The 25,757-nt window shown below is 47.1% G+C and overlaps 1 protein-coding gene across 4 annotated transcripts in view; it reads right to left on the reverse strand.

Annotated features, from left to right (window-relative positions):
• The window catches only part of FAXC (failed axon connections homolog, metaxin like GST domain containing), an 84,383-nt gene that overhangs the window by 33,124 nt on the left and 25,502 nt on the right, over nt 1–25,757 (reverse strand). For 2 of the 4 annotated variants that reach the window (XM_073675744.1, XM_073675745.1), the window contains 2 exons: nt 6,138–6,334; nt 5,732–5,949 (listed from right to left, as the gene is read on the reverse strand). In XM_073675744.1, the coding sequence (XP_073531845.1) occupies nt 5,732–5,949; nt 6,138–6,334 (415 nt within the window). Of the gene's footprint in view, nt 1–5,731; nt 5,950–6,137; nt 6,335–12,427; nt 12,534–25,757 lie in introns of all 4 variants that reach the window. The other 2 variants (XM_073675746.1, XM_073675748.1) reach the window with 2 other exon arrangements.

Genomic DNA, 25,757 nt, shown 5'->3' on the forward strand with positions numbered 1-25,757 from the left:
CTTGTATTCTTACCCAAACAGTTTCCACAGAACTCCCAGTCTCTGAAGCTTCAATCTCTGTGCAGATATACGCTTTTCTAACATACAATGCGACACCTCCTCCTCGTTTATCAAGTCTGTTTCTTGCAAATACGTTGTATCCTTTTAGCCTTGTATTCCAATCATGTGTATCGTCCCACCAAGTTTCAGTGATTCCAATGACATCATATTCCTTTTCCTGCGTTAGTAGTTCCAATTCTCCTTGTTTGTTGCCCATGCTTTGTGCATTTGTATAAAAACATTTTAGTTTGTGATTGGTTTCTCTTCCTCCCATATTTTTATTATTTAAATTGTTTTGTCTTTGTTCTTCCTTTCCACTTCCAGTAGCAGAGATCTCAATAGTATTTGTCAGCTGTATGGCTTTTTCTGGCCTTTTGCTTCCCTTCCCACATTGTTCTAGTTTAAAGCTCTCCTGATGAGTGTAGCAAGGCGACTTCCAAATACATGTTTTCCAGTCTTCGTAAGGTGCACCCCATCTCTAGCAAGTAGTCCATCGTATAGGTAATTCATTCCGTGATCCAGAAATCCAAATCCTTGTTGACGGCACCATCGACGTAGCCAGTTGTTCACCTGTAGAATCTTATTCCACCTCATTGTTCCATGGCCATCCACTGGGATGATGGATGAGAAGACCACCTGCGCTCCCAATTCTTTCACTTTCTTGCCTAAGTCTTCAAAGTCACTGCAGATGGTTTCCAGGTCCTTTCTTGCGGTGTCATTTGTCCCCACATGTATTAGCAGGAATGGGTAGTGATCTATAGGTCTGAAGAGTCTTGATATCCTGTCAGACACATCTTTAATTTTTGCTCCTGGAAGACAGCACATTTCTCTTGAGGTTATGTCTGGGCTGCAGATAGCGGCCTCTGTTCCTCTTAACAGGGAATCCCCCATGACCACCACTCTCCGTTTTTTCTTCACAACATTCTTCTTTCTCCATCCAGGAGGATTCTGAGGGCTTACAAGGTTATTCATTGCTGGCAAAGTCTTATTTTGCTGTATTTCTTCATGGTTCTCCTGCGTGAGAGCCTGGTACTGGTTCCTGAGTACACTATATGGAAGACTATGGGGTTATTATTAGTGTTGAGCGATACCTTCCGATATCGGGAAATATCGGATCGGATTGGATCGGACCCATGCCCAAAAAATATCAGATATTGCCGATTCCGATACCGGAAACCAATGCAAGTCAATGGGACACAAATATCGGAATGAAAATAAACCCTTTCTTTCCTTGTAAGTTAATTCTACATGAAGGAAAACAACTAAGAATAATGTAGAATGTATTACATGAAAAGCCGGCAATTCAGCAGCGGCATACACCGGTACCCGACAATTTAGAACAGAAAGAATAGAGCATCACACATAGATTAGATAAATAGAAACATGTCAGTCACATATATAATAAGTACAGTGATAGTGTTGATTACTGTACTTGTCATTTAGTGTTAAAATAAAGGATTTATTTAAAAAAAAATTGGCGTGGGGTTCCCCGTAATTTTAGTCTCTAGCGGAGGTTAAGCAGACGGCTGGGGCAGATGTTTGAAGCCTGGGAAGGGGGTAATACCCACAGAGCTTCCCAGGCTACTAATATCAGCCCCCAGCTGAATACCTAGCCTTTACTATTAAAATGGGGGACCCCAAAAAAAATGACGTGGGGTCCCCCCTATTTTAATAGCTAGCAAAGGCTAGGCAGACAGCTGGGGGCTGATATTAATAGCCCAGGAAGGGTGCCATGAATATTGGCCCCCTCCCAGGCTAGAAACACCAGCCGTCAGCCGCCCCAGGAATGGCACATCCATAGGATGCGCCAATTCTGGCACTTAGCCTTGCTCTTCCCACTGCCCTGTAGCGGTGGCAGTGGGGTAATAGGGCTGGGGTTGATGTCAGCTTATAATGCCAGCTGACATCAAGCCCAGGTTAGAAATGGAGAGGCGACTATAAGACACCCCCATTACTAACCCCATAGTCAAAGTTAAAAAAAAACACAACACCCAGAATAAAGTCCTTTAATTGAAATAAACACACAATTCTTTATTGTTCTAAATTAAACCATACTTACCATCACGCCCATTCCAGCTGAAGCCAATGTCTTCTGCAATAAAAGTAAAATAATAAAGCAACCTCATCCTTACCTTTCCATGGTTCCCAGGACGGCTCCAGCTCTGCCACAATCACATGACAGGCTGGATCGCGGCCGAAAGCTGCCATCCAGCTTGCCATGCCGCAGACACTGAGAAGCGCAGGCATGCTTGCGCTCCTCAGTGTCTGGCTGTGACGGCATCCAGATGAGCCGAGTTCATGTCCAATGAACACAGCTCACCTCATGCACGTCACTGACAACGTGGGAGAATTCTCCTGCGCCATTTCTGGGGCGGCTGACAGCTGGTGTTTCTAGCCTGGGAGGGGGCCAATATTCATGGCACCCTTCCTGGGCTATTAATATCAGCCCCCAGCTGAAAATTCTCCTGCGCTTTCTCTCACGCTGGGATGGCATTCTGATGACAGGCTGGATCGCAGCTGAGAGCTGCCATCCAGCTTGTCATCCTTCAGAGACACTGCAGAGCACAGGCATTATGGGAACTTCCGATTCCAGTATTCGATATTCTAAAAGTATCGGAACTCAGTATCGGAACTCCGATACCGCGAATATCGGTCGATACCCGATATTTCAGTATCGGAATGCTCAACACTAGCTATTATACTATATGGAGGGCTACGTGAGGGCTATTATAATATTTGGAGGGTTATGTGGAGGCCATTATAATATTTGGAGGGCTATGTGTGAGCATTTATACTTTATGGAGGGCTATGTGGGGGCTTTTATACTGTATGCAAGCAATTATACAGTGTGAATGTTTGCGTGTCCATCATACTGTGTGGGGGCAATTATACTGTTTGGAGGGCTAGCGGGGGCCATTATACAGTGTGGTGAGGTGTGGGGCCATTATACTGTGTAGGGGTCACAGTTGGTGGATCATACTGTGTTTGGGTCACCATACTTAGCCGGGGGAGTTGAGCTGGGGTACAGTAGAGTCATCATACTGTGCGTGTGGAGGAATTCACTGTGGGGGTATGATACTGTGATTGGGGGGCACTTTTTACAGGCTTCATATTTTATGGTTACAATGAAAGAGAATCTAGGTCTTCAGTAGGAAGAAAATGACTTTGTAAGGACTGAAAAGTTATGACAGGGCCGACACCAGGTTTTCGTGGGCCCCAGGCAAAAGGGTCTCAGTGGGCCCCTTTAGCACATACCACAATTCATGATGGACAGATACGGCAGAGAAATATAGGTCTACAGCACAGGGCCCAGGCTGTCCCCTCATCCTTCACATATGCAGACATGCGCACACACACACAGTACACAGACACGCACATGTGCACACGCACATGTGCACACACACATACATCCAGTATGCAGACATGCTCACACACATGGTACGCAGACATGCACACACATACACAAATGCACATGGTACAGATACACACATGCACATGGTACACAGATATACACACAAACAATATGCAGACCCGCATATACACAAACATATACACAGATACATACATATTTGAACATATTCTTAAAAACACATATAAAACAGACAAATATATATACAGTATATATATAGTCATACACACTGACATACACAGACATTCACATCATACATGCACACACACACACACACACACACACATTAGAAATATTTTTAATATGGCGATTGGGGAAGCTTACTCACCTGCCCCCTGGCCTGTGTCCTGTCCAGCTCCTCAGTCATGTGGCAGTGCAGGGCCTCAGGCGTGTCACATGGCCCTCGCCATCAGGCCCGGGCCGCTTCCCCGCCATCTGTGCAGGGCCGCCGGTGTTGTCCGAGCCCTGCTCTGCTTCATGCAGCAGCGGTCAGTGTGCGGTCAGTGTGCTGCTGCTCCACCAATCAGGCCCAGTGCTGTCACTTTTCAGACATGGCAGCGCGCTCTGCACTGTGCGGCTGCGTCTGGTAGTAATGACGCGGCAAGTGCCACACACAAGCGCAATTAAAGGCACAGTGTCGCCCCTGCGTGTCATTACTACTAGACACAGCCGCACAGTGCGCGGCCATGTCTGGAAAGTGACAGCAATGGGCCTGATAGGTGGAGCAGCAGCACACTGACCGCTACTGCATGAAGCAGAGCAGGGCTCGAACAGCACCGGCGGCCCTGCACAGATGCCGGGGAAGTGGCCTGGGCTCCGTTGGCGAGTGGGCCCCCCTGATTGTCCTGGGCCCCGACACTTGCCCAGGTGCGCCAGGTGCTGACGCTGGCCCTGAGTTATGAGATATGTTCTTCTGTGACCGGATATTAATTATTTATTTTTTGTTGGGGGGGGGGGGGGCAATTAAAACTTCGGCTATGGGGCCCCATGTTTTCTATGTATGCCCCTGCACATTGATATGGAATTTAAATTGTGAGCCCCAATGGGGACAGTCCTGATAATGTCTGTAAAGCACTGTGGAATTAATGCTGCTATATAAAGGAGTATAATAAATCCTGTGGATAGGGAAGCTTTATCAACTGTCAGGTACCTTTTAAACCCCCTACCAATGAATCTTCTAATTTCAGCACAATTAAGCTAAAAAATACATGTAATATATTGCAATTAATACATGTACATGTCCGGCGCATGTCGTGAAAGTGTTAAAGGGAACCTATTATCTCATTCATGTTGCCCAAACCTCAAGCAGCAAGAGCCAGAGCCTGTCTGCACAAGTGAAGCCAGTTATTTTTGTTTTATATAGTTAGAAGATATGGCCGGGGACCATACCTGGACACAAGTCTAGTTTGATGCAACTCCAAGCACCACTCTAGATGAATGACAGGTCTCTCCCACAACAAGAAACCTGTCAATTACCCAGAGCGGCACTGGACTAATCTATTCTCTACATATGGTCCCTGGCAGGATCTTAAATGCTCCGGCATTTCAGAAAAAAATATGCTTTGAAGAGTAATACATACTTGGTGTGCTCATGTAGCCAGGCTCTGACTAATGCTGTCTGTTGTTTGGGCAACATGAATTGACAAGAGTGTGCAAAGCAGTCATCAAAGCAAAAGGTGGCTACTTTGAAGAACCTAGAATATAAGACATATTTTCTGTTGTTTCACACTTTTTTGTTAAGTATATAATTCCACATGTGTTAATTCATAGTTTTGATGCCTTCAGTGTGAATGTACAATTTTCATAGTCATGAAAATTCAGAAAAATCTTTAAATGAGAAGGTGTGTCCAAACTTTTGGTCTGTACTGTATTTAGAGGATGGAAAAAAACAATATGCCATATTTGGAATCTGCCTCCCAAAAAATTATAGTTACCATTAAGATTAACAAATAATTATAACATTAAGAAATACATTTCTGTGAAGCTATTGCTGGACTTGTCTGTGAAAGTGCTGAATGAGCGTAAAAATAGTTTGTGGGGTGAAATCCTGCTGACAGGTTCCCTTTAAGTAAAAATTCCATTCATCTCTAATCCCAAAAGATAAGAAGACAGGGCAAACCAAAATGAACAGGCAAGCAATAGCAGTCAGTTATAGTACATTGTGATCCTAAAAGCAACTGATTACAGGACTTTTTATGCTATTACTAATAACTAGACATTCTGAAATCCTAACACAGACAAGTCAATGGCAGGAAAAAATATATAAGATTATGAGAATATTACCCAGAAGTCCAGCTAGCGATCTCATATCTTTCTCCATTAACCTATAAATCTCTTCTTCTGAGAAGCGTCCAATACCCTGTCCATACATTTCACGTTTCACAATGCCCTTAGTCAGGTGGCACAAAATCCACTTCAACAAGTCACTAAGTGGTCCAGGAATGGTGATCATTTTCTCAGTCTCGTGTAGATTATCCACCCACTGGCAATATGCTAATGTCCTGCAACAAAAAAAAACAAATAAACTGATGCAAATCTGTAACAGACCCTCAGCCTATGTGCCATTTATAAACTTGTAGACTTATGTGGCAGAGGGGCTCTTGGATCCATCAGGCGCCAATGCCTTACTGCAAGTGCCCCTTTGCCGCCCTTATAGCCATGCTCATGTGACAGAATCTCAAAGACTCACCAGTAGAAATGCTCTTCAACCATTTTAGTCACTGCTCTGGAAACAGCTCTTTCATGTGGATTGAGGTTTTTGTTCAAATTGACTCCAAGTTTTTCCTCTAAAAAATCAATAATAAACTCAGTCCCTGAAACTCTTGTATGGTTGTATTCTATCCATGGCATTTTCCCCTGAGGTGACAGCTTCCCATCAAAGTAGTTCTAAAAGAGAAACAAATGCATTAAGTTCTTCAAAACGAGACTCATAACATTATAAGGGTATTCCCAACATGAAAATGTATGGCATATCAATGTCTGAAAGATGTCGGCCCCACCTCACAAAGTGGTCTGGAGATAAGCAATCTGGAAATATGGGACCTGTACCAATGTGAAGAATGGAGGTCCTACGCCTCCCTTATGAGGTAGAATTCACACAGTTTAAGACATTTATGCCATACATTCCCAAGTTGGAAATATCCCTTTTAAGTGTGGTATAGCCAGAAATGAACTTTTCATAAATTAAATCTTGGTCCAAAAACCTGTGCTAATGCAGGAGCGGACAGTCAAAAAAGAAGACTGAGAGGAGACTTAATAGCTGTCTACAAATATCTCAAGGGATGTCACATTGTAGAAGGATCATCTTTATTCTCATTTGCACAAGGAAAGACTAGAAGCAATGGGATGAAACTGAATGAGATTAGATATTAGAAAAAACTTTTTGACAGTTAGGGTGATCAATGAGTGGAGCAGGATGCCACGAGAGGTGGTGAGTTCCCCTTCAATGGACGTCTTCAAACAGAGGCTGGACAGACATCTGTATGAGATGATTTAGTGAATCCTGCTTTGAGCAGGGGGTTGGACCAGATGACCCAGGAGGTCCCTTCCAATGCTACCATTCTATGATTCTATGATTCTATACCATTGGTGCAATCTGTGCAGCCACACAAGGGTCCAAGCGGTAAAGGTGCCCATTTATACCTCCAAAGCAGGGGCAATTTTGCATTTTTAGGAGGTCTTAAGCTGAAAAGGGACAGTATTTTGTTCTTGCACAGGGAACCTTTTCTGTCTGTGTCCACCAGTGTGCTGATGTAAACTTACAGCATAAGATCAGGCACGTGAGAGGCATTTTTAAGTGAAAAACGCAAATATTCTAACAGCACATCATCAATTAGACTATTGATATTCATTTATCATTACAGACTGTGTTGGACCATGATCATGTGTTAATAGCGGCCAGTAGAGCACTGTTCACAATGAAAACCTACATCAGTCCTGCATGCTGATAAAGTTGTGAGAGAGAGCTACTGATCTTTTTCCTTGACTAGTGAAAGAGTCAAGGAAATATTTTTGTATTGCATCTTTCATAAATCCACGTATTGCTACATTCTCTTTTTGTACTCATTTTTAGTAAAGAGGAAGGAGTCGGACCCTATTTTCTCAGAAGAGTGGGGTGAGATACTGGAGGCTCTAGGAATGGTCTCTAGAATTGTGGCGCAGAGGAGATCACAATTCTTTTTAATCCACAGGGTATATAGATTCCATAGGTAATGCATAAAATGAAGATGAGAGGAGATGATGTGTCCTCACTGTAGTCACGAAGAAGCTGAATTGAAGCATATATTATGGTCATGTCTCTGACTGAGATACTTATTGATGGAGGTGAAAAATGTAATCAATCGAATCTATGCTTTTCCGGTCACGCTGGAACCCAAAGTATGGCTGCTGGGTTATGTGATGACTTTTGAGTGCACTTCATCAGAGTATATAGATGTGGCCAAAATTTTGTATCATATCAGGAAGACTATAGCCAAGTGCTGGTTGTCAGCTAACCCCTCTTTGTTATACAGAAGGGATTCATGGGCTGAATATGACAATTCGAGATGCATTAGTAAAATTCACAAACAATGGGGTAATTGGTTGAATTGTCCAGAGGTTGTCTACAAAGATCTCCTTAGGGCTCCCATACACAGTAGACTAATGTCAGATGAACCTGCCGATATTGATGAGTTTGGTCAATGGTCTAATGTGTATGGATGGGTTCACTGGCCAACCGATGGTTGAGAGAGATGTCAATTATGCATGTCCAAGTTTAGACTGCCGATCTCATTGTTTATCTGGAGATAAGACATGTCAGACGGCGGCTTTCTCATACAAAACATGTATGGTAGTGTCGGCTGAGATGGCTGTTGGCCAAACGTCATTGTCTGTCCAAAAGCCATCTAATGTGTATGGCCAGCCTTAGAGACACGATGTTTTGGCTAGTAGAGCTTCAAAAGGGGCATTTACATTGCAAGATAACCAGGAAAGAGCGATGTTAAAAAAAAATACTGTTTTTACTATTATCTTCCCATTTAAAAAAGGACTAGATACTTTTCTCACAACAAATGACAATAAAGAATGTATAACTGATGGAGAAAGGTTGAACTTTGATGACCCTATGTCTTTTTTCAACCCTAAATAGGCTGCCAATCACCCGATAAACAAGCAGAACGCTGGTTCATCAGTCAAAATGATCTTTTATGAAGTACAAACGATCATCATTCTCAGCAGTGCATTCTCCTGTGTAAATGCAGTAAGAACCATGTTGGCCTATGCGCACAAAGCAATGTAGTATAGATCTGGGCAGTGGGAGAGCGAGATTTTTGGAGGGGAGGGCGTGTCGGCCGCCAGTCATGTGCTGTGCTGGCTTAGATATATTGATGACATTTTGCTTTTGTGGCAGGGCTCGGCCCAGCAGCTCGGGGAGTTCATGGACTCTCTCAGCGTGAATCAGTATAATATAAGATTGACATATGTCTTTGATACCAAAAGAGTGGACTTCCTGGACATCTCCCTTAATGTTGACACCAATGGGAATCCTCAGACAGATGTTTTCAGGAAGCCACTGCTGTTAACTCACTGATTCACGCTGGGTCTGCCCATAGTCCAGCGACCATTGGGGCTGTCCCGGTTGGACAGTTCCTAAGGATAAGGCGGATCTGCTCTACAGAACAAAATTTTGAACGTCAGGCAAAAGACCTGAAACATCAATTTACACGTGGTTATAGTCAGAGATGCATTAAAAGGGGATACAATAGGGCAAGGATGACCCCACGCGTCTCTCTCCTCCACCCCAAGAAATCCTTGATGGACGGGGAGGAGACGATTAGTTTAATCTCTACCTATAACCACGAATGGTCCAATATGAGAACTATTCTAAATAAACATTGGGATATCTTGATGACGGTGCCCGCTCTGAGGGGATGCCTCAGGGACTTTCCATCCATGACACCTAGGAGATGCCGCAATCTCAGAGATATTCTTGTCAACAGCCACTATGTATCACCGGTACCACGCCCCTTTGGATCAAAGGTTCCAACTTTGGGTAGTTTTAAGTGTGGACATTGTGCGGCTTGCCCCAATGTCCTTCGATGCACCAGTTTCTGTTCCGCAGATGGTAATAGATCATTTGACATTAGACATCACATATCGTGTGGCACGTCAAATGTCATTTATTACGCTACCTGCAGTTGCCCTTTAATTTATATCGGCCTAACATCTAGGGAACTGCGGGTACATACACGTGAGCACATAAGGGACATTGGGGCAGCCAGCTCAGCAGAAGATCCAACTTTACTTAAAACTATCCCACGTCACTTTAGGGCCAAACATAATTGTAACCCTCGTTCATTTATGGTGCGTGGTATCGATGTGATACATATGGGGATTCGGGGGGGCAATATTAGGAAAGTGCTTGCCCAGAGGGAGGCACAATGGATTATGCGATTAAATACAATGACACCCAATCGCCTCAATGAGTCCCTGAGCTTCTGCTCATTTCTGTGACCTTAGCAGCTGACCCTGTACATTCTCATCCCTACACTTCTTTCCTATTTGTCAGAAGTGAGGGAGGTGATCCCAAGGGGGATTTGTATTTTATGTGATTTTAATTTCATATTGTGGATTTTTATTGTTTTCTCTTTTTTCTTCTCTTTTGTCAGAGTACATTTGTATTCCTGAAGTTTTGTGACTCTTGCCTATTATGGACAATGGTGGAAGTTGGATGCTTACATTGGACTGGTGGCCTTTATGGGACATGTGCTTACAAGACAAGATGACGTGTTCTATATATACATGCTAGTATTATGTGCCAATTGTGTTTGACTGTCCTTTATGCTTTTGTCATCTTGTCTCTTTTCGGCCATGTCCTCTTTTTCCATTCTTTCCCCTTCCATTCCCATCCTATCCCCCATTTGATAGGGCTATGTGTTGCCCTCTGACTTCACCTGTTGTGGGCTCTGGTACGCCGTGCACATGCGTATGGAGGAGACGTGGCGCGCATGCGCCTCTCCGTCTATTGGCCGCCTGCGCCTGTGTGGGATCTCATTCCTGCGCATGCACATTGAGCGGTCTGACGGTTGGGGCGCGCGCGCGACGGGCTCCTACCACCGTGCGCATGCGCCACTATGACGTCATTTACTCCACCATCATGTGATCCGGGTGGCGCACCCCCGGCTTCAGTTGGCTACTTCCGAGTGCGCACCGCACCGACCACGTGACCGGATCCTCAGGTGATAGTGAGGATATATAGAGAGATCCTGGGTCACCACCAGTACACACTCTCTGCCCTTGAGAAAGCGGCTTGGGAAGCCGCGAAACGTGCGTTGGGCAACCCTTCTCCTCACCTCCATGCTCCCCATGTGACCGATTGTGCTTCCTTGGTACGTTACCTCTCCTCTTGCCACTCCTATTTTGATGTATGGGTTTGAATGAGCCATAGGCTGTGACCTTTATTACTCTTTGATGTGCCTGTTTCCCTTCATCTCTTATGTGGCCATAGGGGAGGTTGGGCTTCTCTATTTATACTTTGGGGCATTTATGGTACGTATTGTGACTCTAGCCCGTTGCTCTGAAGATGATTTTTTGTAATCTAATATTTACAGTGTGGCTTTTATGAGCATTGTGCAATTGTGTCATCTCTCAGTATTACTATGAATTTATTATTTTGTTTACCCTACCTTGATGCATCATACCATTTGGCACTACCTCCTTGTCTGTAACTTATTAACATTCTGAGTTTTATGTTTAATAAAACATTGTTATTTGTATGCAAAACTTTGCTATATGGTTCTGTAGAATGTAGCATTTTTTTCCACACAATGCTGCAAGAGCACCAAACAAAGGGCTTATCTGAAACTTTAATATTGAGGTCCTATTCTTTGAATCAATGTGACTCCTAGCATCTTTTAGAAGCAGCTGAATGATGGACCATAATCATTTCATTGTTTAGCAAACCAAAACAACATATCACATTTGATGATATATCATCAATTTCATGCTTTCAAAGTCTTAATTTTAGAGGGACAACCCCGAGGTCCAAACCACAAAAATAACAGTGCATATTATAACCCACAGGTGTCTACACACTTGCAATCAGTCAGTCTGCCTATTTAAAGGGTGAAAAGTAGTCACTGTGCTGTTTGGTATCATGGTGGATACCACACTGAACATGGACCAAAGAAAGCTATGGAGAGAGTGTGACAGCGCCACTGGCTGAGCTTACCCTGGAGGGATTAAGTGGTTACGTGGTCTTCGCTAGAGCCTCTGATGTTGAGGATAGGCTTAGACTGCAGAACATCCACCAGGTGCCAGGGCAGTTGCCAGGACCTGCAGCAGCTGACCAAGGGCTCAAGGAAGTTATACGCTGTACAGAGGGCACAGGCAGAGACATAGACAGTCCAAGGTTGGGGCAGGCAGCACAGATTCAAGATACAAAGCCGAGGTCAGGAGTGGAGAGATCAGATGGAATGGGTTGACAAGCCGGGTCGGTAACAGGAAACAAAACTGGAACACATCTAAACTGGACGCTAGAACAGACTACTGACTAGAACCAAAGTTCAGGCAAAGAGTGGACGGAGGAGCTGCCTAATATATCCCCTGCTGGCAACGGATAGCCCAGGGAAGTTTATCTCTGCAGGACACAGCAGGGTTAAATTCCTGCAGTGACTGGCCGCAACTTCCTAAAGCCAGGTGGAGACAGCAGGAAGATGCAGCAATGCTGGGGAATACTGCAAGAGGCAAACTCAGGAAGATGGCCTGACACAAGTGGAAGCAGAGCGGTGACCACAGTTAGTGGGACGGCACTGAGAAGGTGTGCGCGTTACCGGCGTGACAGAGAGTTGTGATGTGTCTCCTTGGCGGCCATGTTTTTTAAATTCATGTGTATAAATGTGTTTACTTCTCATTGCCTGTATGTATGGTTATGTCCTGAAGAAGTTTGGAATAACTCCAAAAAATCAAGCGTTGACTGAAAACCAATAAAAAAAATTGCATTACCATCATCTTGCAATCTGGATCTCCATTATTGATCAACAGCACGGAAAATCCACAACTTTGCTCCTTTTTTCCTGTAAAAGAGGCAAACTCAGGGATATGGCCTGACCTGAGGGGAAGCAGAGCAGTGACCGCAGTGAGTGAGACAGCGCTGAGAGGGTGAAAAAGTTACCGGTGTGACAGAGAGTTGTCACAGGAGACTATGTAAATGTAAAGGCTATAAGACCATCTCCAAACAGATTGATGTTCCTGTTACTACAGTTGTACAAGTTATTCAGAAGTTTATGGTCTATGGGATAGTAGCCAACTTCCCTGGATGGTCCCACATCACAAATTAATGATAAATTAATCAGACGGAAAATATGAATGGTAACGAAAGAGCAAGAACAACTTCTAAAGAGGTTATATCCAAGGTCAAGTTACATCAGTGTCATATCGCACCATCTGTAGCTGTCTTGGCCAAAGTTGTCTTCATGGAAGACGACCAAGGAGGAAACCACTATTGAAAACAAATCATAAAAAAGCGAGACTGGAATTTTTTGTAAAATGCATATTAACAAGCCACAAAGCTTCTGGGAAAATGTTCTTTGGGCAGATGAGACAGAACTGGAGCGTTTTAGCAAGCCACATCAGTTCTGTGTTCACAGACGCAAAAATTAACATACAAAGAAAATACTGAGCCAGTATTCACCCCGTGTATGGCAGGCAATCCCCGCATGTTTTTTTGGGCTGTCTAACAGCCGCAAAACATGTGGGATGGGGACTCGAGCATGTCAGTCGAGGACCCGCGATACTCGGTACATACCCATGCACCTGATGCAAACTCAAGTAGCGAGCATTTGCGCTCAACACTAGTCGTCATTTTGTCATAATTTTATTTTACTTTTGAAAAAAAAAACAATCCTAACTCCAACCTTAACCACAACCCCAACCCTAACCTAACACAACCCTAACCCAAACCCCAACAAAACCCCAACCCTAACGCCAAAGAATGGAAGAAATTTCATTTTTTTTTTATTTTAGAATTTTTATGTAACTAAGGGGATGACAAAGGGGTATTTGATTTTGATTTACTAATTTTGGGCTTTTGATCACTGTGATAGGGTCTATCACAGTGATCAACAGGAACCAATAGGATAAATTCCCAATTGTTGCCAGGTACCAGCCGGCAGACCTCTGTAGGCGCACTGGGCATGTACCTGCCATTTTTTTCAGGAAGATGATGCAGAGGGCCGGAACAGGAGGCACTGGGGGATGGAGGAGGTCCCGGAGGGTACCCCCTATGTAGATAATGTCAGAAATGTTAGCCTTTGCGCTGTGCAAAAAATCACAGAATGCAGTACTCTGGTCAGTTTTACAGGCTAAACTAATGCAAGGATGTAGCAGAAGGTTCTTGCACCTATCCACTATGTGGACAATCAGATGGAGTTGCACACAGAGCAAGTCAATTTCTAAATTTGCGGACATGACTGGCCCAAGTTTTACTGGAGCCGTCTGAATATAGCATAGGAAAGAGTAGTAGATACACTTGCCCACTGACCCACATTAACCTGGAAAACCCAAAATAATCCTTTAATATTTAGAATAATCCTTTAACGACTAGTGATAACCCTTTAATGACTAGCTATCCATGATTGGTTGTAATATGGCTTCTATGATTTCTTTTCCCAGATTGTGGCTTGTGACCATCTCTGAGAGCGAAATGTGTCTCTCAAGGTAAAAAGGGTTGAGGACCACTGCCTTACACTATACATACAGGTGTTTCTCACAAAATTAGAATATCATCAAAAAGTTAATTTATTTCAGTTCTTCAATACAAAAAGTGAAACTCATGTATTATATAGAGTCATTACAAACAGAGTGATCCATTTCAAGTGTTTATTTCTGTTAATGTTGATGATTATGGCTTACAGCCAATGAAAACACAAAAGTCACTATCTCAGTAAATTAGAATACGTTATAACACCAACTTGAACCTGGCCATAGTCTGACAAATATATATACTGATAATTACTCTAAGAAATGAGAATTTATAAGCACATTATACCTGTGACGGGGTATGCGGCAGAGCAAGAAGAGACCACCGGACTAAGAACGATCCAACGGGATTTATTAAGGCAGGCAGTATACCAAATCAAAAATCCATGTTGTTACTAAGGTCCATAATAAGTCCACAATCACCGACGGGCGTGAGGTCTTGCCGCAGCTAAGAGCCCCACTCTTCTTCCTCCAGAGTTCTCCCAACACAACACTGGTCACGCATAAGTCCATTGTCTTAGGCTACCGGGAACAGCCCAAGGGTAGGGGAGGAGAGGTTTCCCCCCTCCTAGTCGATGGTTTAGTCCATGGCATGGCTCCGATGTGTCTATAAAGATGTGTACTGTGAGTTCTCCCCCTGCTTAAGAGAACAATGGGGAGTCCTCTAGAGGTGTTGACACAAGCCCAAGTTAAATTATGGTTGAGGAACAAAGATCTGGGAAAGGGCATGGGTACTTACATCACATCATGACATTTTATACAGAAATGCAGGACAGGGAAAACTATGTACCATGACAATTCCTTCCCCTCCAATTTTGTGTACGTACGAGGGACCTCTACAGGTCGCTTGTTAAGTACACACAGGCAGGGCTGACCGGACTCAGGGCTCCTCCTGCCTGAACAGTCCATCTGCATTTTGGTGTTGGCTGCCTCTTCTATACTGTACTGTAAAGTTATAGGGCAGCAGAGCCAGGCTCCATCGTAGTAAGCGTCCATTGTCCCCAGAGGCTCTGTTCAGCCAAGTGAGGGGATTGTGATCAGTAACCACAGTGAATTCTCGTCCATACAGATACGGCTTTAGTTTCCGGAGGGCCCACACTATAGCCAGACATTCTTTTTCCACAGTTGCAGAGGCCACTTCTCGGTCCAGCAGTTTCCTGCTGATGTAGGCGACGGGGTGCTCGTCCCCCGCTGCATTCACCTAGCTGAGTACAGCTCCCAATCCATAAGCTGAGGCGTCCGTCTGCACAATGAATCGCCTCTTGTAGTCCGGAGCAGCCAGAACAGGGTCACAGACCAGGGCGTCCTTCAGCCGGTTAAAAGCCTCCTCACAGGCTGGAGTCCAGATTACCAGCCTGGGCATCGTTTTCTTGGTCAGGTCGGTAAGAGGCTTGGCCACATTGCTAAAATGAGAAACAAATTTTCGGTAATAACTAGCAGTGCCCAAAAAAGCCATAACTTGTTTCTTAGTTTGGGGTACAGGCCAGTCTCTAATAGCCTGGATTTTTGCAGGTTCTGGACGGAGCTTCCCTCCCCCTACTCTATGCCCTAGGTACTGGACTTCACCCATCCCCAATTGACATTTATCGGGTCGAATGGTTAGGCCGGCTGCAAGAATCAGGTCAAGAATAACGGCTACTTGATTCAGATGTTCCTCCCACATCTGGCTGAAGACGGTGATATCATCTAAGTAGGCACAAGCAAAGTCCCCACATCCCCGGAGGATCTGATCTACCATTCTCTGGAAGGTTGCCGTGGCATTTTTCATTCCAAAAGGCATGCTTAGAAATTCATACAGACCAAAGGGGGTTATAAAAGCGGACCGTCCTCTCCCTTCCTCCGTCAGAGGAATTTGCCAGTATCCCTTACTGAGATCTAAGGTAGTGACATATCGGGATCCAGCCATTCGGTCTAAAAGTTCGTCAATACGGGGCATTGGGTAAGGATCACTGACAGTATGGTCATTAAGTCGTCTGTAGTCCACACAAAATCGAGTACTCCCATCCTTCTTTGGTACTAACACCACAGGAGAGGCCCAAGGGCTATGAGAGGCCTGGATTACCCCCAGCTGTAACATCTCCTCTAGTTCGCGCTGCATGGTGTTTCAAACTGATTCAGGTACCCGGTAAGGAGCCTGTTGTATGGGACGGATACCCTGAGTGTCTACATGATGTTGGGTGACGGTGGTTCGACCTGGTTGAGATGAGAAAGCAGCCCGTCTCTGTTGAAGCACTCCCAGCATCTGGTCTTTCTGTAAGGGGTCCAGGTGATCTCCCAGAGGAACCTGTTCCACAGTGGACGGGGCTCTCGTGGCTTCCACGAGATCCGGTAGGGAGTCCTCTTCCTCGGGACCGTCTTCTGAAGCTAGCCGACAGCTTGCTATCATTGGAAGGTTCCGGTCGTGGTATTCCCTAATCATATTCACATGGGCAGTCTTTTGTCTTAGTCCCTGATCATCTAGAGCAAGAAGGTAATTGGTGTCATTTAGTTTCTTGAGAACCCGGAGGGGACCCTCCCATGTGGTCTGCAGTTTATTTTGTGGATGGGGAATAATCATTAAGACCGGTTGTCCTTCTACAAACTCCCGATAGCGTGCTTTACGGTCATACCAGGTCTTCTGTCGGGTTTGAGACATATGCACATGACTCTGGGCAAAACTAGCAAGTTGAGCCAGGGTTTCTCGCAGCTTTAGGACATAAGGGACAACAGGGGCTCCTGTATCTTCAACTTGCCCCGCCCAGTATTCATTGAGCAGAGTTAAGGGTCCTCGGACCTTTCTTCCATAGAGGAGTTCAAAGGGGGAAAACCCTGTGGACTCTTGAGGAACTTCCCGATAGGCAAACAAGGGATGGGGTAGGTACTTCTCCCGGTCTGAATCTCTGTCCGTGAAGGCCCTCAGCATATTCTTCAGAGTGCCATTAAATCGTTCACAAAGTCCATTTGTTTGTGGATAATATGGTGTCGTTCGAATCGCTCGTACTCCACAGGTGCGCCACAGACACTGGACTAGTTCTGACATGAACTGGGAGCCTTGGTCCGACAAGATCTCACTGGGAAATCCTACTCTGGTGAAAATGGTAACCAGGGCCTCGGCCACCTTGGCTGCAGAAATACTGGACAAGGCCACAGCTTCCGGATATCGGGTGGCATAGTCTACAACAGTGAGAATGTACTGCTTTCCTGATCTACTTGGCTTAGCTAGAGGCCCAATGATATCGACAGCTACTCTTTGAAATGGCTCTTCTATGATAGGGAGTGGTTGCAGAGGGGCCTTTGGGTGATCTCCGGGTCGCCCTCTACGCTGACATATATCGCAAGTTCGGCAGAAATGCGCCACTGCCTGAGAAATCCCTGGCCAATAGAAGGTTTGAGTCAATCGTCTCTCGGTGCGGGTTTTGCCTTGATGGCCAGCAGTAGGGATATCATGAGCAAGGTGTAGTAGGGGAATCCTGTATTTCTGAGGAACAATCATCTGTTTGTTACAAGTCCAGAGCTTCTCTGGGGAGGCAGCATTGGTAACCCTATACAAAAGTACATTTTCTCGGATAATCCTTTCCCTGTTCTCCCCTAACTGCCCTGTCTCAGCTCGTGCTCTAAAACTAGCTAGGGTGGGGTCAGTATCGACCTCTTGTCGAAACTGAACTCTATCCCAGGTATCACTCACATTGTCCCCACAAGAAGAATCACTCACCGGCGGTGTCGGCGGTTCTGGTGGCCTCATTTCCATGGATGAGTTGTATGCGTCCCCATCTGCTGCTCTCTTGGCTTGACTTCTGGTTACCGCACCGACGAAGTGGCAATGCAGATGTCCCACATCATTTCCTAAAAGAACGTCTGCGGGGAAGCCGCTCATCACACCGACCACGCATTGTTTGGCCCCAAAGCCATAATCCAGGGTTACCCTCGTTCTTGGAATATATCTCTGGGTGCCTCCAGCCAATTCAATGGCAATTCCTGGTCCCTTTTGAATTGCTTCTGGCTGAAGTACGCGGGGATCGGCTATGGTGAGAAAAGCCCCAGTTTCACGGAAGCCGACAACCTTTTGGCCATCCAGCAGGACCTCCTGTAGATGTTTGTTCTGACGGTCAGAAGAACAGGTGGCTGGGGCTCGCACCCCATAGACTCCTGGTATGGGAGCCAGGGTATCGGAGTCACTTGGCAAGTCGTCAGGGACTGAATCCAGCTCTTCTCCTGGTGAGGGTGTCTGTAGATAATGAACCGGCAAAGGCGGTCTGTAGCTGTCCTGCCTCCGAACACCTGGACATTGGAATTGCAGATGCCTAGGCTGCCCACATCTATAACATCTGCGCTCTGGGACTCTTCCTCCACGTCGTAGTCCCGAAGGCGGAGCAGGAGTAATGCGAGGCACAGTCACACGAAGGTCACCATGAGTGGATGGTCTATTGGGATGGTGAGTATGGGAGGCCGAAGGACCAGGGGCCGCCATCGTCGGGGGGCTGGTAGTTCTTTTCTCACTGAGTAGTAGTTTTTTCCATTGAGGCTTGATGGTGAGAGCCTCATCCGCTAGAGCTGCAGCTTCCTCCACCGTGGCTGGTCTCCTTTCACGCACCCATTCTCGGATCTCAGCGGGACGCTTGAAGTAAAACTGCTCTTTCAAGATGACCTGGAGGAAGGCCCCCCAAGTTAAGGCCTCCTCTCCCTCCAGCCAGCAATGACATACTTGTTTGAGTCTGTGGGCATACATCTTGAAAGACACCTCCTCATCACAGGCCAAAGTACGAAACTGGGTCCTATAAGTGTCTGGGGTCACAGCGTAGTGTTCCAGAATAGTCCGTTTAATGTCTGCATACTCACAGTCCCCCCGAGGGTCCATAGCTCTATAGGCTGCGGCAGCTCCACCCTCTAAGAGCCCCACCAGATGTCGCACTCGCTCCCTTTCTGGGACTTCCATTAATCGACACTGATGCTCAAAGTCCTGGAAGAAGCCCTCAATGTCACCTGCAGCCTCCTGGAACGGCTTGAAATCTTTGCGGGACACTCTGGGGAGTTCCCTCATGGTGGGTGCTGGGGTTACAGTCTGTCTGGCGCTTCTAGCTGCTTCCAAAGCTATCTGCCTCTCCAGCAATGCCATCTCCTTAGCTCCTCGCATGACCTCCATCTTATAGTCTATGGAGACCTCCTCTCCCATCATTGCCATCACCTCCTCGTACCACACAGCCCACTGACTTTTTTGGGTATTTACCTCTGCCTGTCGCCTTTCCTCCATTGGCCGTGGAGGTGCTTCCTCAGCGTCCTCTTGCATGCGAACTCCTTCCAAAGCCTCAGTTAGCTGCTCCTTTGAGAGTCCCTTGTAGCTGACCCCCAGTTCACGGGCCTTTGTTTGTAAGCTCACCACAGTCCAGTTCTTGTACTCTGAGGCTCTGGTTCCAGCAGTTAATGGGCCGTTGTCCTCCATTCCTTCTGCTCTGATCCCACCGCTGCCAACCAGCTTGTGACGGGGTATGCAGCAGAGCAAGAAGAGACCACCGGACTAAGAACGATCCAACGGGATTTATTAAGGCAGGCAGCATACCAAATCAAAAATCCATGTTATTCCTAAGGTCCATAATAAGTCCACAATCACCGACGGGCGTGAGGTCTTGCCGCAGCTAAGAGCCCCCACTCTTCTTCCTGCAGAGATCTCCCAACACAACACTGGTCACGCATAAGTCCATTGTCTTGGGCTACCGGGAACAGCCCAAGGGTAGGGGAGGAGAGGTTTCCCCCCTCCTAGTCGATGGTTTAGTCCATGGCATGGCTCCGATGTGTCTATCAAGATGTGTACTGTGAGTTCTCCCCCTGCTTAAGAGAACAATGGGGAGTCCTCTAGAGGTGTTGACACAAGCCCAAGTTAAATTATGGTTGAGGAACAAAGATCTGGGAAAGGGCATGGGTACTTACATCACATCATGACATTTTATACAGAAATGCAGGACAGGGAAAACTATGTACCATGACAATACCATACAGTATATGCTGTAAAAGAAAAGCTTAGCATTCAGTCATATTGATATAAAGTTTTACATAGATTCCCTAACTCCCTCATAACCACAGTAATCTCATGCTCTGTAGCACTACTTCATCTATTATTCATGGCTACCGATAATTTGGAAAGTCCATTAGCTGCTCCTTTTGATCTGTTTTCATAGATTTATCTGATCTGAGGACATAATGCAGTCAGGATGCCAGTGCTATTTTAGAGATGTCTGTGTTCCCCTGCTATCTTCAGTGTCTTCCTGGGTCTGTAGAGGGTTTATTAATAAGTATCCTAGATTGGGAAACCATCTATGGCTTTCCTCATAAAACTCACCATTCTACATAATATTCATTTGTGTAATGAAATACTGCACGGCATAGATGACTTATTGCCATTTGGGAGCCACAAAAAAAGCTATTGACTGTAAAAGAGCCATAAACTGTGCATAAATCTTCACAGATGGGTATTGTCACATAGTGCTTATAAAAACACTAGATGGAGGCCCGATGCTATCGCATAGGGAGGGCGTTAATGTCACTATGGGGGCAGGCTTTGCACCTATCTCCTCTCTCTTTCCCCCATGTGCTGACTTCTCCCGTCTGTGCTCTCTTCTTTGACCTGTCTACCCCATGTGCTATCTTCCTTGTCTGCTGTCTCTCTCCTTTCTGTGCTGTGTTCTCCCCTCATGTGCTGTCCCGTTTGAGCTGTCTCCCCCCCTGTGCTCTGTCTGTCTCTCCCCTGTGCGCTTTCTCTCCCCCCCTGTGCTGTCTTCTCCTCTCATGTGATCTCTTCTTTGACCTGTGTACCCCATGTGCTCTCCCCCTTGTCTGCTCTCTCTCTCTCTCTCCACCCCTGTGCTGTCTTCTATCCTCATGTGTTCTCTCATTTGAGCTGTCTCCACGCGCAGTAAATCAGACTGCCGCCATCTTTCTGCAGGCAGATAGCGGCGGTCACATTAAAACTGCGAATGCGCTCCTCCTGTACAAAGATGGCGGCGGTCAGTGTATCATTCGGCTGATCCCGTCGGCGGCATGTACAGAGTGTTTGCGACGGTGTTCCGCTGGTGGTACCGCGCAAGAGGCTGCATACGGCGTATACAGTGAGTGTGTGTGGTGCATACGGCGTATACAGTGTGTGTGTGTGTGTGTGGTGGTGCGTACGGCGTATACAGTGTGTGTGTGTGTGTGTGTGGTGCGTACGGCGTATACAGTGTGTGTGTGGTGCGTATGGCGTATACAGTGTGTGTATGTGGTGCATATGGCGTATACAGTCTGTGTGTGTGTGTGTGTGGTGCGTACCGCGTATAGAGTGTGTGTGGTGGGTACGGCGTATACAGTGTGTGTGGTGCGTACGTCGTATACAGTGTGTGTGTGTGTGTGAGTGTGTGTGTGTACGGCGTATACAGTGTGTGGGGGGTGCGTACAGCGTATACATTGTGTGTGTGTGTGTGGTGCGTACGGCGTATACAATTTGTGTGTGTGTGTGGTGCATACGGCGTATACAGTGTGTGTGGTGCGTATGGCATATACAGTCTGTGTGTGTGGTGCGTACGGCATATACAATTTGTGTGTGTGTGTGGTGCATACGGCGTATACAGTGTGTGTGGTGCATACGGCGTATACAGAGTGTGTGGTGGTGCGTACGGCGTATACAGAGTGTGTGTGTGTGTGTGGTGCGTATGGCGTATACAGTGCGTGTGTGTGTGTGTGGTGCATACAGCGTATACAGTGCGTGTGTGGTGGTGCGTACGGCGTATACAGTGTGTGTGTGTGGTGCGTATACAGTGTGTGTGTGTGGTGCGTACAGCGTATACAGAGTGTGTGCGTGGTGCGTACGGCGTATACAGTGTGTGTTTGTGGAGGTGGTGCGTATGGCGTATACAGTGTGTGTGTGTGATGCGTACGGCGTATTCAGTGTGTGTGTGTGGTGTGTATGGCGTATACAGTGTGTGTATGTATAATGAATACAGCGTATTCAGTGTGTGTGTGGTGCGTATGGCGTATACAGTGTGTGTGTGTGTGGTGCATTCGGCGTATATTGTCTGTGTGTGTGGTGCGTATGGTGTATACAGTGTGTGTGGTGCATACGGCGTATACAGTGTCTGTGTGGTGCGTACGGTGTATACAGTGTGTGTGTGTGATGCGTACGGCGTATTCAGTGTGTGTGTGTGGTGTGTATGGCGTATACAGTGTGTGTGTGTATGATGAATACAGCGTATTCAGTGTGTGTGTGGTGCGTATGGCGTATACAGTGTGTGTGTGTGTGGTGCATTCGGCGCATATTGTCTGTGTGTGTGGTGCGTATGGTGTATACAGTGTGTGTGGTGCATACGGCGTATATAGTGTCTGTGTGGTGCGCACGGCGCATACAGTGAGTGTGTGTGTGTGTGGTGCGTATGGCGTATACAGTGTGTGTGTGGTGCGTATGGTGTATACAGTGTATGTGTGTGTGGTGGTGCATTTGGCGTATACAGAGTGTGTGTATGTGGTGAGTACGGCGTATATAGTGTGTGTGTGTGTGGTGCGTACGGCGTATATGTAGCACCCTGAGGATTCGGCTGCTACAGGGGTATTACACCTCAAGCCAGAGGTGTGGTATTCCACTCCCGGGTAAGGATGGAGTGTGGAACTGAGCTAGTAGGCTGCATGCACTACATACATCCCATTTCCGGGGGACAGAACTACGGTACTCCCACTAAGTATATGTGCAGGTACGACAGCGTCTGTCACTGGCTGGAGTGGGAGGGGGGTGGAACATCCCAGTAGTGTAGGGGCAGATAGGGGGAGTAGTCTGGGTAAAGCTAGGAGCCCATTGGGTGCTGGTCACCTGGGCTCACACATAGAGGGAGTATATATGGTGGGCACCATCTTAGGAACAGGGTCAGAGAGCCTGAGGAGAAGCAGAGCGGAGGAGCTCAGCCAGGAGGGCTCACAGGGAGCTGTGGCTCCGGCTGGGCCCAGCTCCAGAACAGAGCCTGCTGAGAGAGAGAGAGAGAGAGAGAGGAGTAAGAAGGACCCAGAGAGGAAACAAGAAGAGAACCCCAAGATCCCAGAATAAGGACAGAAGGGTGAAGGGTTGGCGGACACGGGTACCGGAACCCAAGCTGGCAGAGGCAGAAGTAACCCTTAGCCAGGAACCGGAGGTCGTGGTCAAGATTTGCCACGACCCTCACCAAATCCACCAGAAAGGCACACCAAGCATAGGGTCAGGGAACCCAGAGGAGGTTTGACCACCAGGAGACCCGAGGGAGCCGGCCAAAGGTGGATCCCTGGTGGGAACGGCCAGGAGGAAGAGAGAGACAGGGAAGCTCAGGACCACGCTCCGGACTGCCTGGGGGTTGGCCGAGTCCAGGACCTGGTGGACGCAGCACGGCTCGGGTGGTCACTCAAGGCCAGAGTGACTAAAGCAACATCAGTGAGTAAAAACCCTGAAACTGCATCTCCTGACTCTGCCTCTCCTTCCTGCATCATCACAACCCCCATCATCCACACCTGCTGCCCTGAGGCCATACCCCTCCCGTTGGGGGTTATACCATCACTGCTGCACATATACCACCGGCCTCAGCGGACTGCTCTGCAGCGGCGGCTTCAAAGACGCACTCAACGGGTGGCGTAGTCGACACTTAACAACATCTACAAAGACTGCCACACACTTAGTTTGACACCCTGGGCACGGACCGGGTCACCGCCACAAGGACTACTACCCCCATACAGATCCGGCTCCGGGTATCCCCTGTACATGGCCCAGGGGGCGCGTCATATACAGTGTGTGTGTGTGATGCGTCCGGCGTATACAGTGTGTATGTGGTGCGTACGACGTATACAGTGTGTGTGTGTGTGTGGTGCGTACGGCGTATACAGTGTGTCTGTGTGTGGTGCGTACGGCGCATACAGTGTGTGTGTGGTGCGTACGGCGTATACAGTGTGTCTGTGTGTGGTGCGTACAGCGTATACAGTGTGTCTGTGTGTGGTGCGTACTGCGTATACAATGTGTGTGTGCGGCATATACAGTGTGTGTGTGTGTGTGGTGCGTACGGCATATACAGTGTGTGTGTGTGGTGCTTAAGGCGCATACATTGTGTGTGTGTGGTGCGTACGGCATATACAGTGTGTGTGTGTGTGTGTGTGGTGCTTAAGGCGCATACATTGTGTGTGTGTGTACGGCGTATACAGTGTGTGTGTGTGTGGTGCGTACAGCATATACAGTGCGTGTGTGGTGGTGCGTACGGCGTATACAGTGTGTGCGTGATGCGTACGGCGTATACAGAGTGTGTGTGGTGCGTACGGCGTATACAGAGTGTGTGTGTGGTGGTGCGTACGGCGTATACAGTGCTTGTGTGGTGTGTACAGCGTACACAGTGTGTGTCTGGTGCGTACAGCATATACAGTGTGTGCGTGTGGTGTTGCGTACGGCGTATACAGTGTGTGTGTGGTGCGCACGGCGTATACAGAGTGTGTGTGTGGTGGTGCGTATACAGTGTGTATGTGGTGCGTACGGCGTATACAGTGTGTGTTGTGCGTACGGCGTATACAGTGTTTGTGTGTGTATGTGGTGCGTACGGAGTATACAGTGTGTGTTTGTGGTGCGTATGGCATATATAGTGTGTGTGTGTGTCGTGTATACAGCGTATACAGTGTGTGTGTGTGTGTGTGGTGTGTACAGCGTATACAGTGTGTGTGTGTGTGTGTGGTGCGTACGGCGTATACAGTGTGTCTGTGTGTGGTGCGTATGGCGCATACAGTGTACGTGTGGTGCGTACGGCGTATACAGTGTGTCTGTGTGTGGTGCGTACGGCGTATACAGTGTGTCTGTGTGTGGTGCGTACTGCGTATACAATGTGTGTGGGCGGCATATACAGTGTGTGTGTGTGTGTGGTGCGTACGGCATATACAGTGTGTGTGTGTGGTGCTTAAGGCGCATACATTGTGTGTGTGGTGCGTACGGCATATACAGTGTGTGTGTGTGTGTGGTGCTTAAGGCGCATACATTGTGTGTGTGTGTACGGCGTATACAGTGTGTGTGTGTGTGTGGTGCGTACAGCATATACAGTGCGTGTGTGGTGGTGCGTACGGCGTATACAGTGTGTGCGTGGTGCGTACGGCGTATACAGAGTGTGTGTGGTGCGTACGGCGTATACAGAGTGTGTGTGTGGTGGTGCGTACGGCGTATACAGTGCTTGTGTGGTGTGTACGGAGTACACAGTGTGTGTCTGGTGCGTACAGCATATACAGTGTGTGCGTGTGGTGTTGCGTACGGCGTATACAGTGTGTGTGTGGTGCGCACGGCGTATACAGAGTGTGTGTGTGGTGGTGCGTATACAGTGTGTATGTGGTGCGTACGGCGTATACAGTGTGTGTGGTGCGTACGGCGTATACAGTGTTTGTGTGTGTATGTGGTGCGTACGGAGTATACAGTGTGTGTGTGTGGTGCGTATGGCATATATAGTGTGTGTGTGTGTGTCGTGTATACAGCGTATACAGTGTGTGTGTGTGTGTGTGGTGTGTACAGCGTATACAGTGTGTGTGTGTGGTGCGTACGGCGTATACAGTGTGTGTGTGTGGTGCATACAGCGTATACAGAGTGTGTGTGTGTGTGTGT

Source organism: Phyllobates terribilis, unplaced genomic scaffold (assembly GCF_046119375.1).
Source record: "Phyllobates terribilis strain yellow unplaced genomic scaffold, ASM4611937v1 Scaffold_3__8_contigs__length_932513732, whole genome shotgun sequence".
NCBI classification, from domain to species: Eukaryota; Metazoa; Chordata; class Amphibia; order Anura; family Dendrobatidae; genus Phyllobates; species Phyllobates terribilis.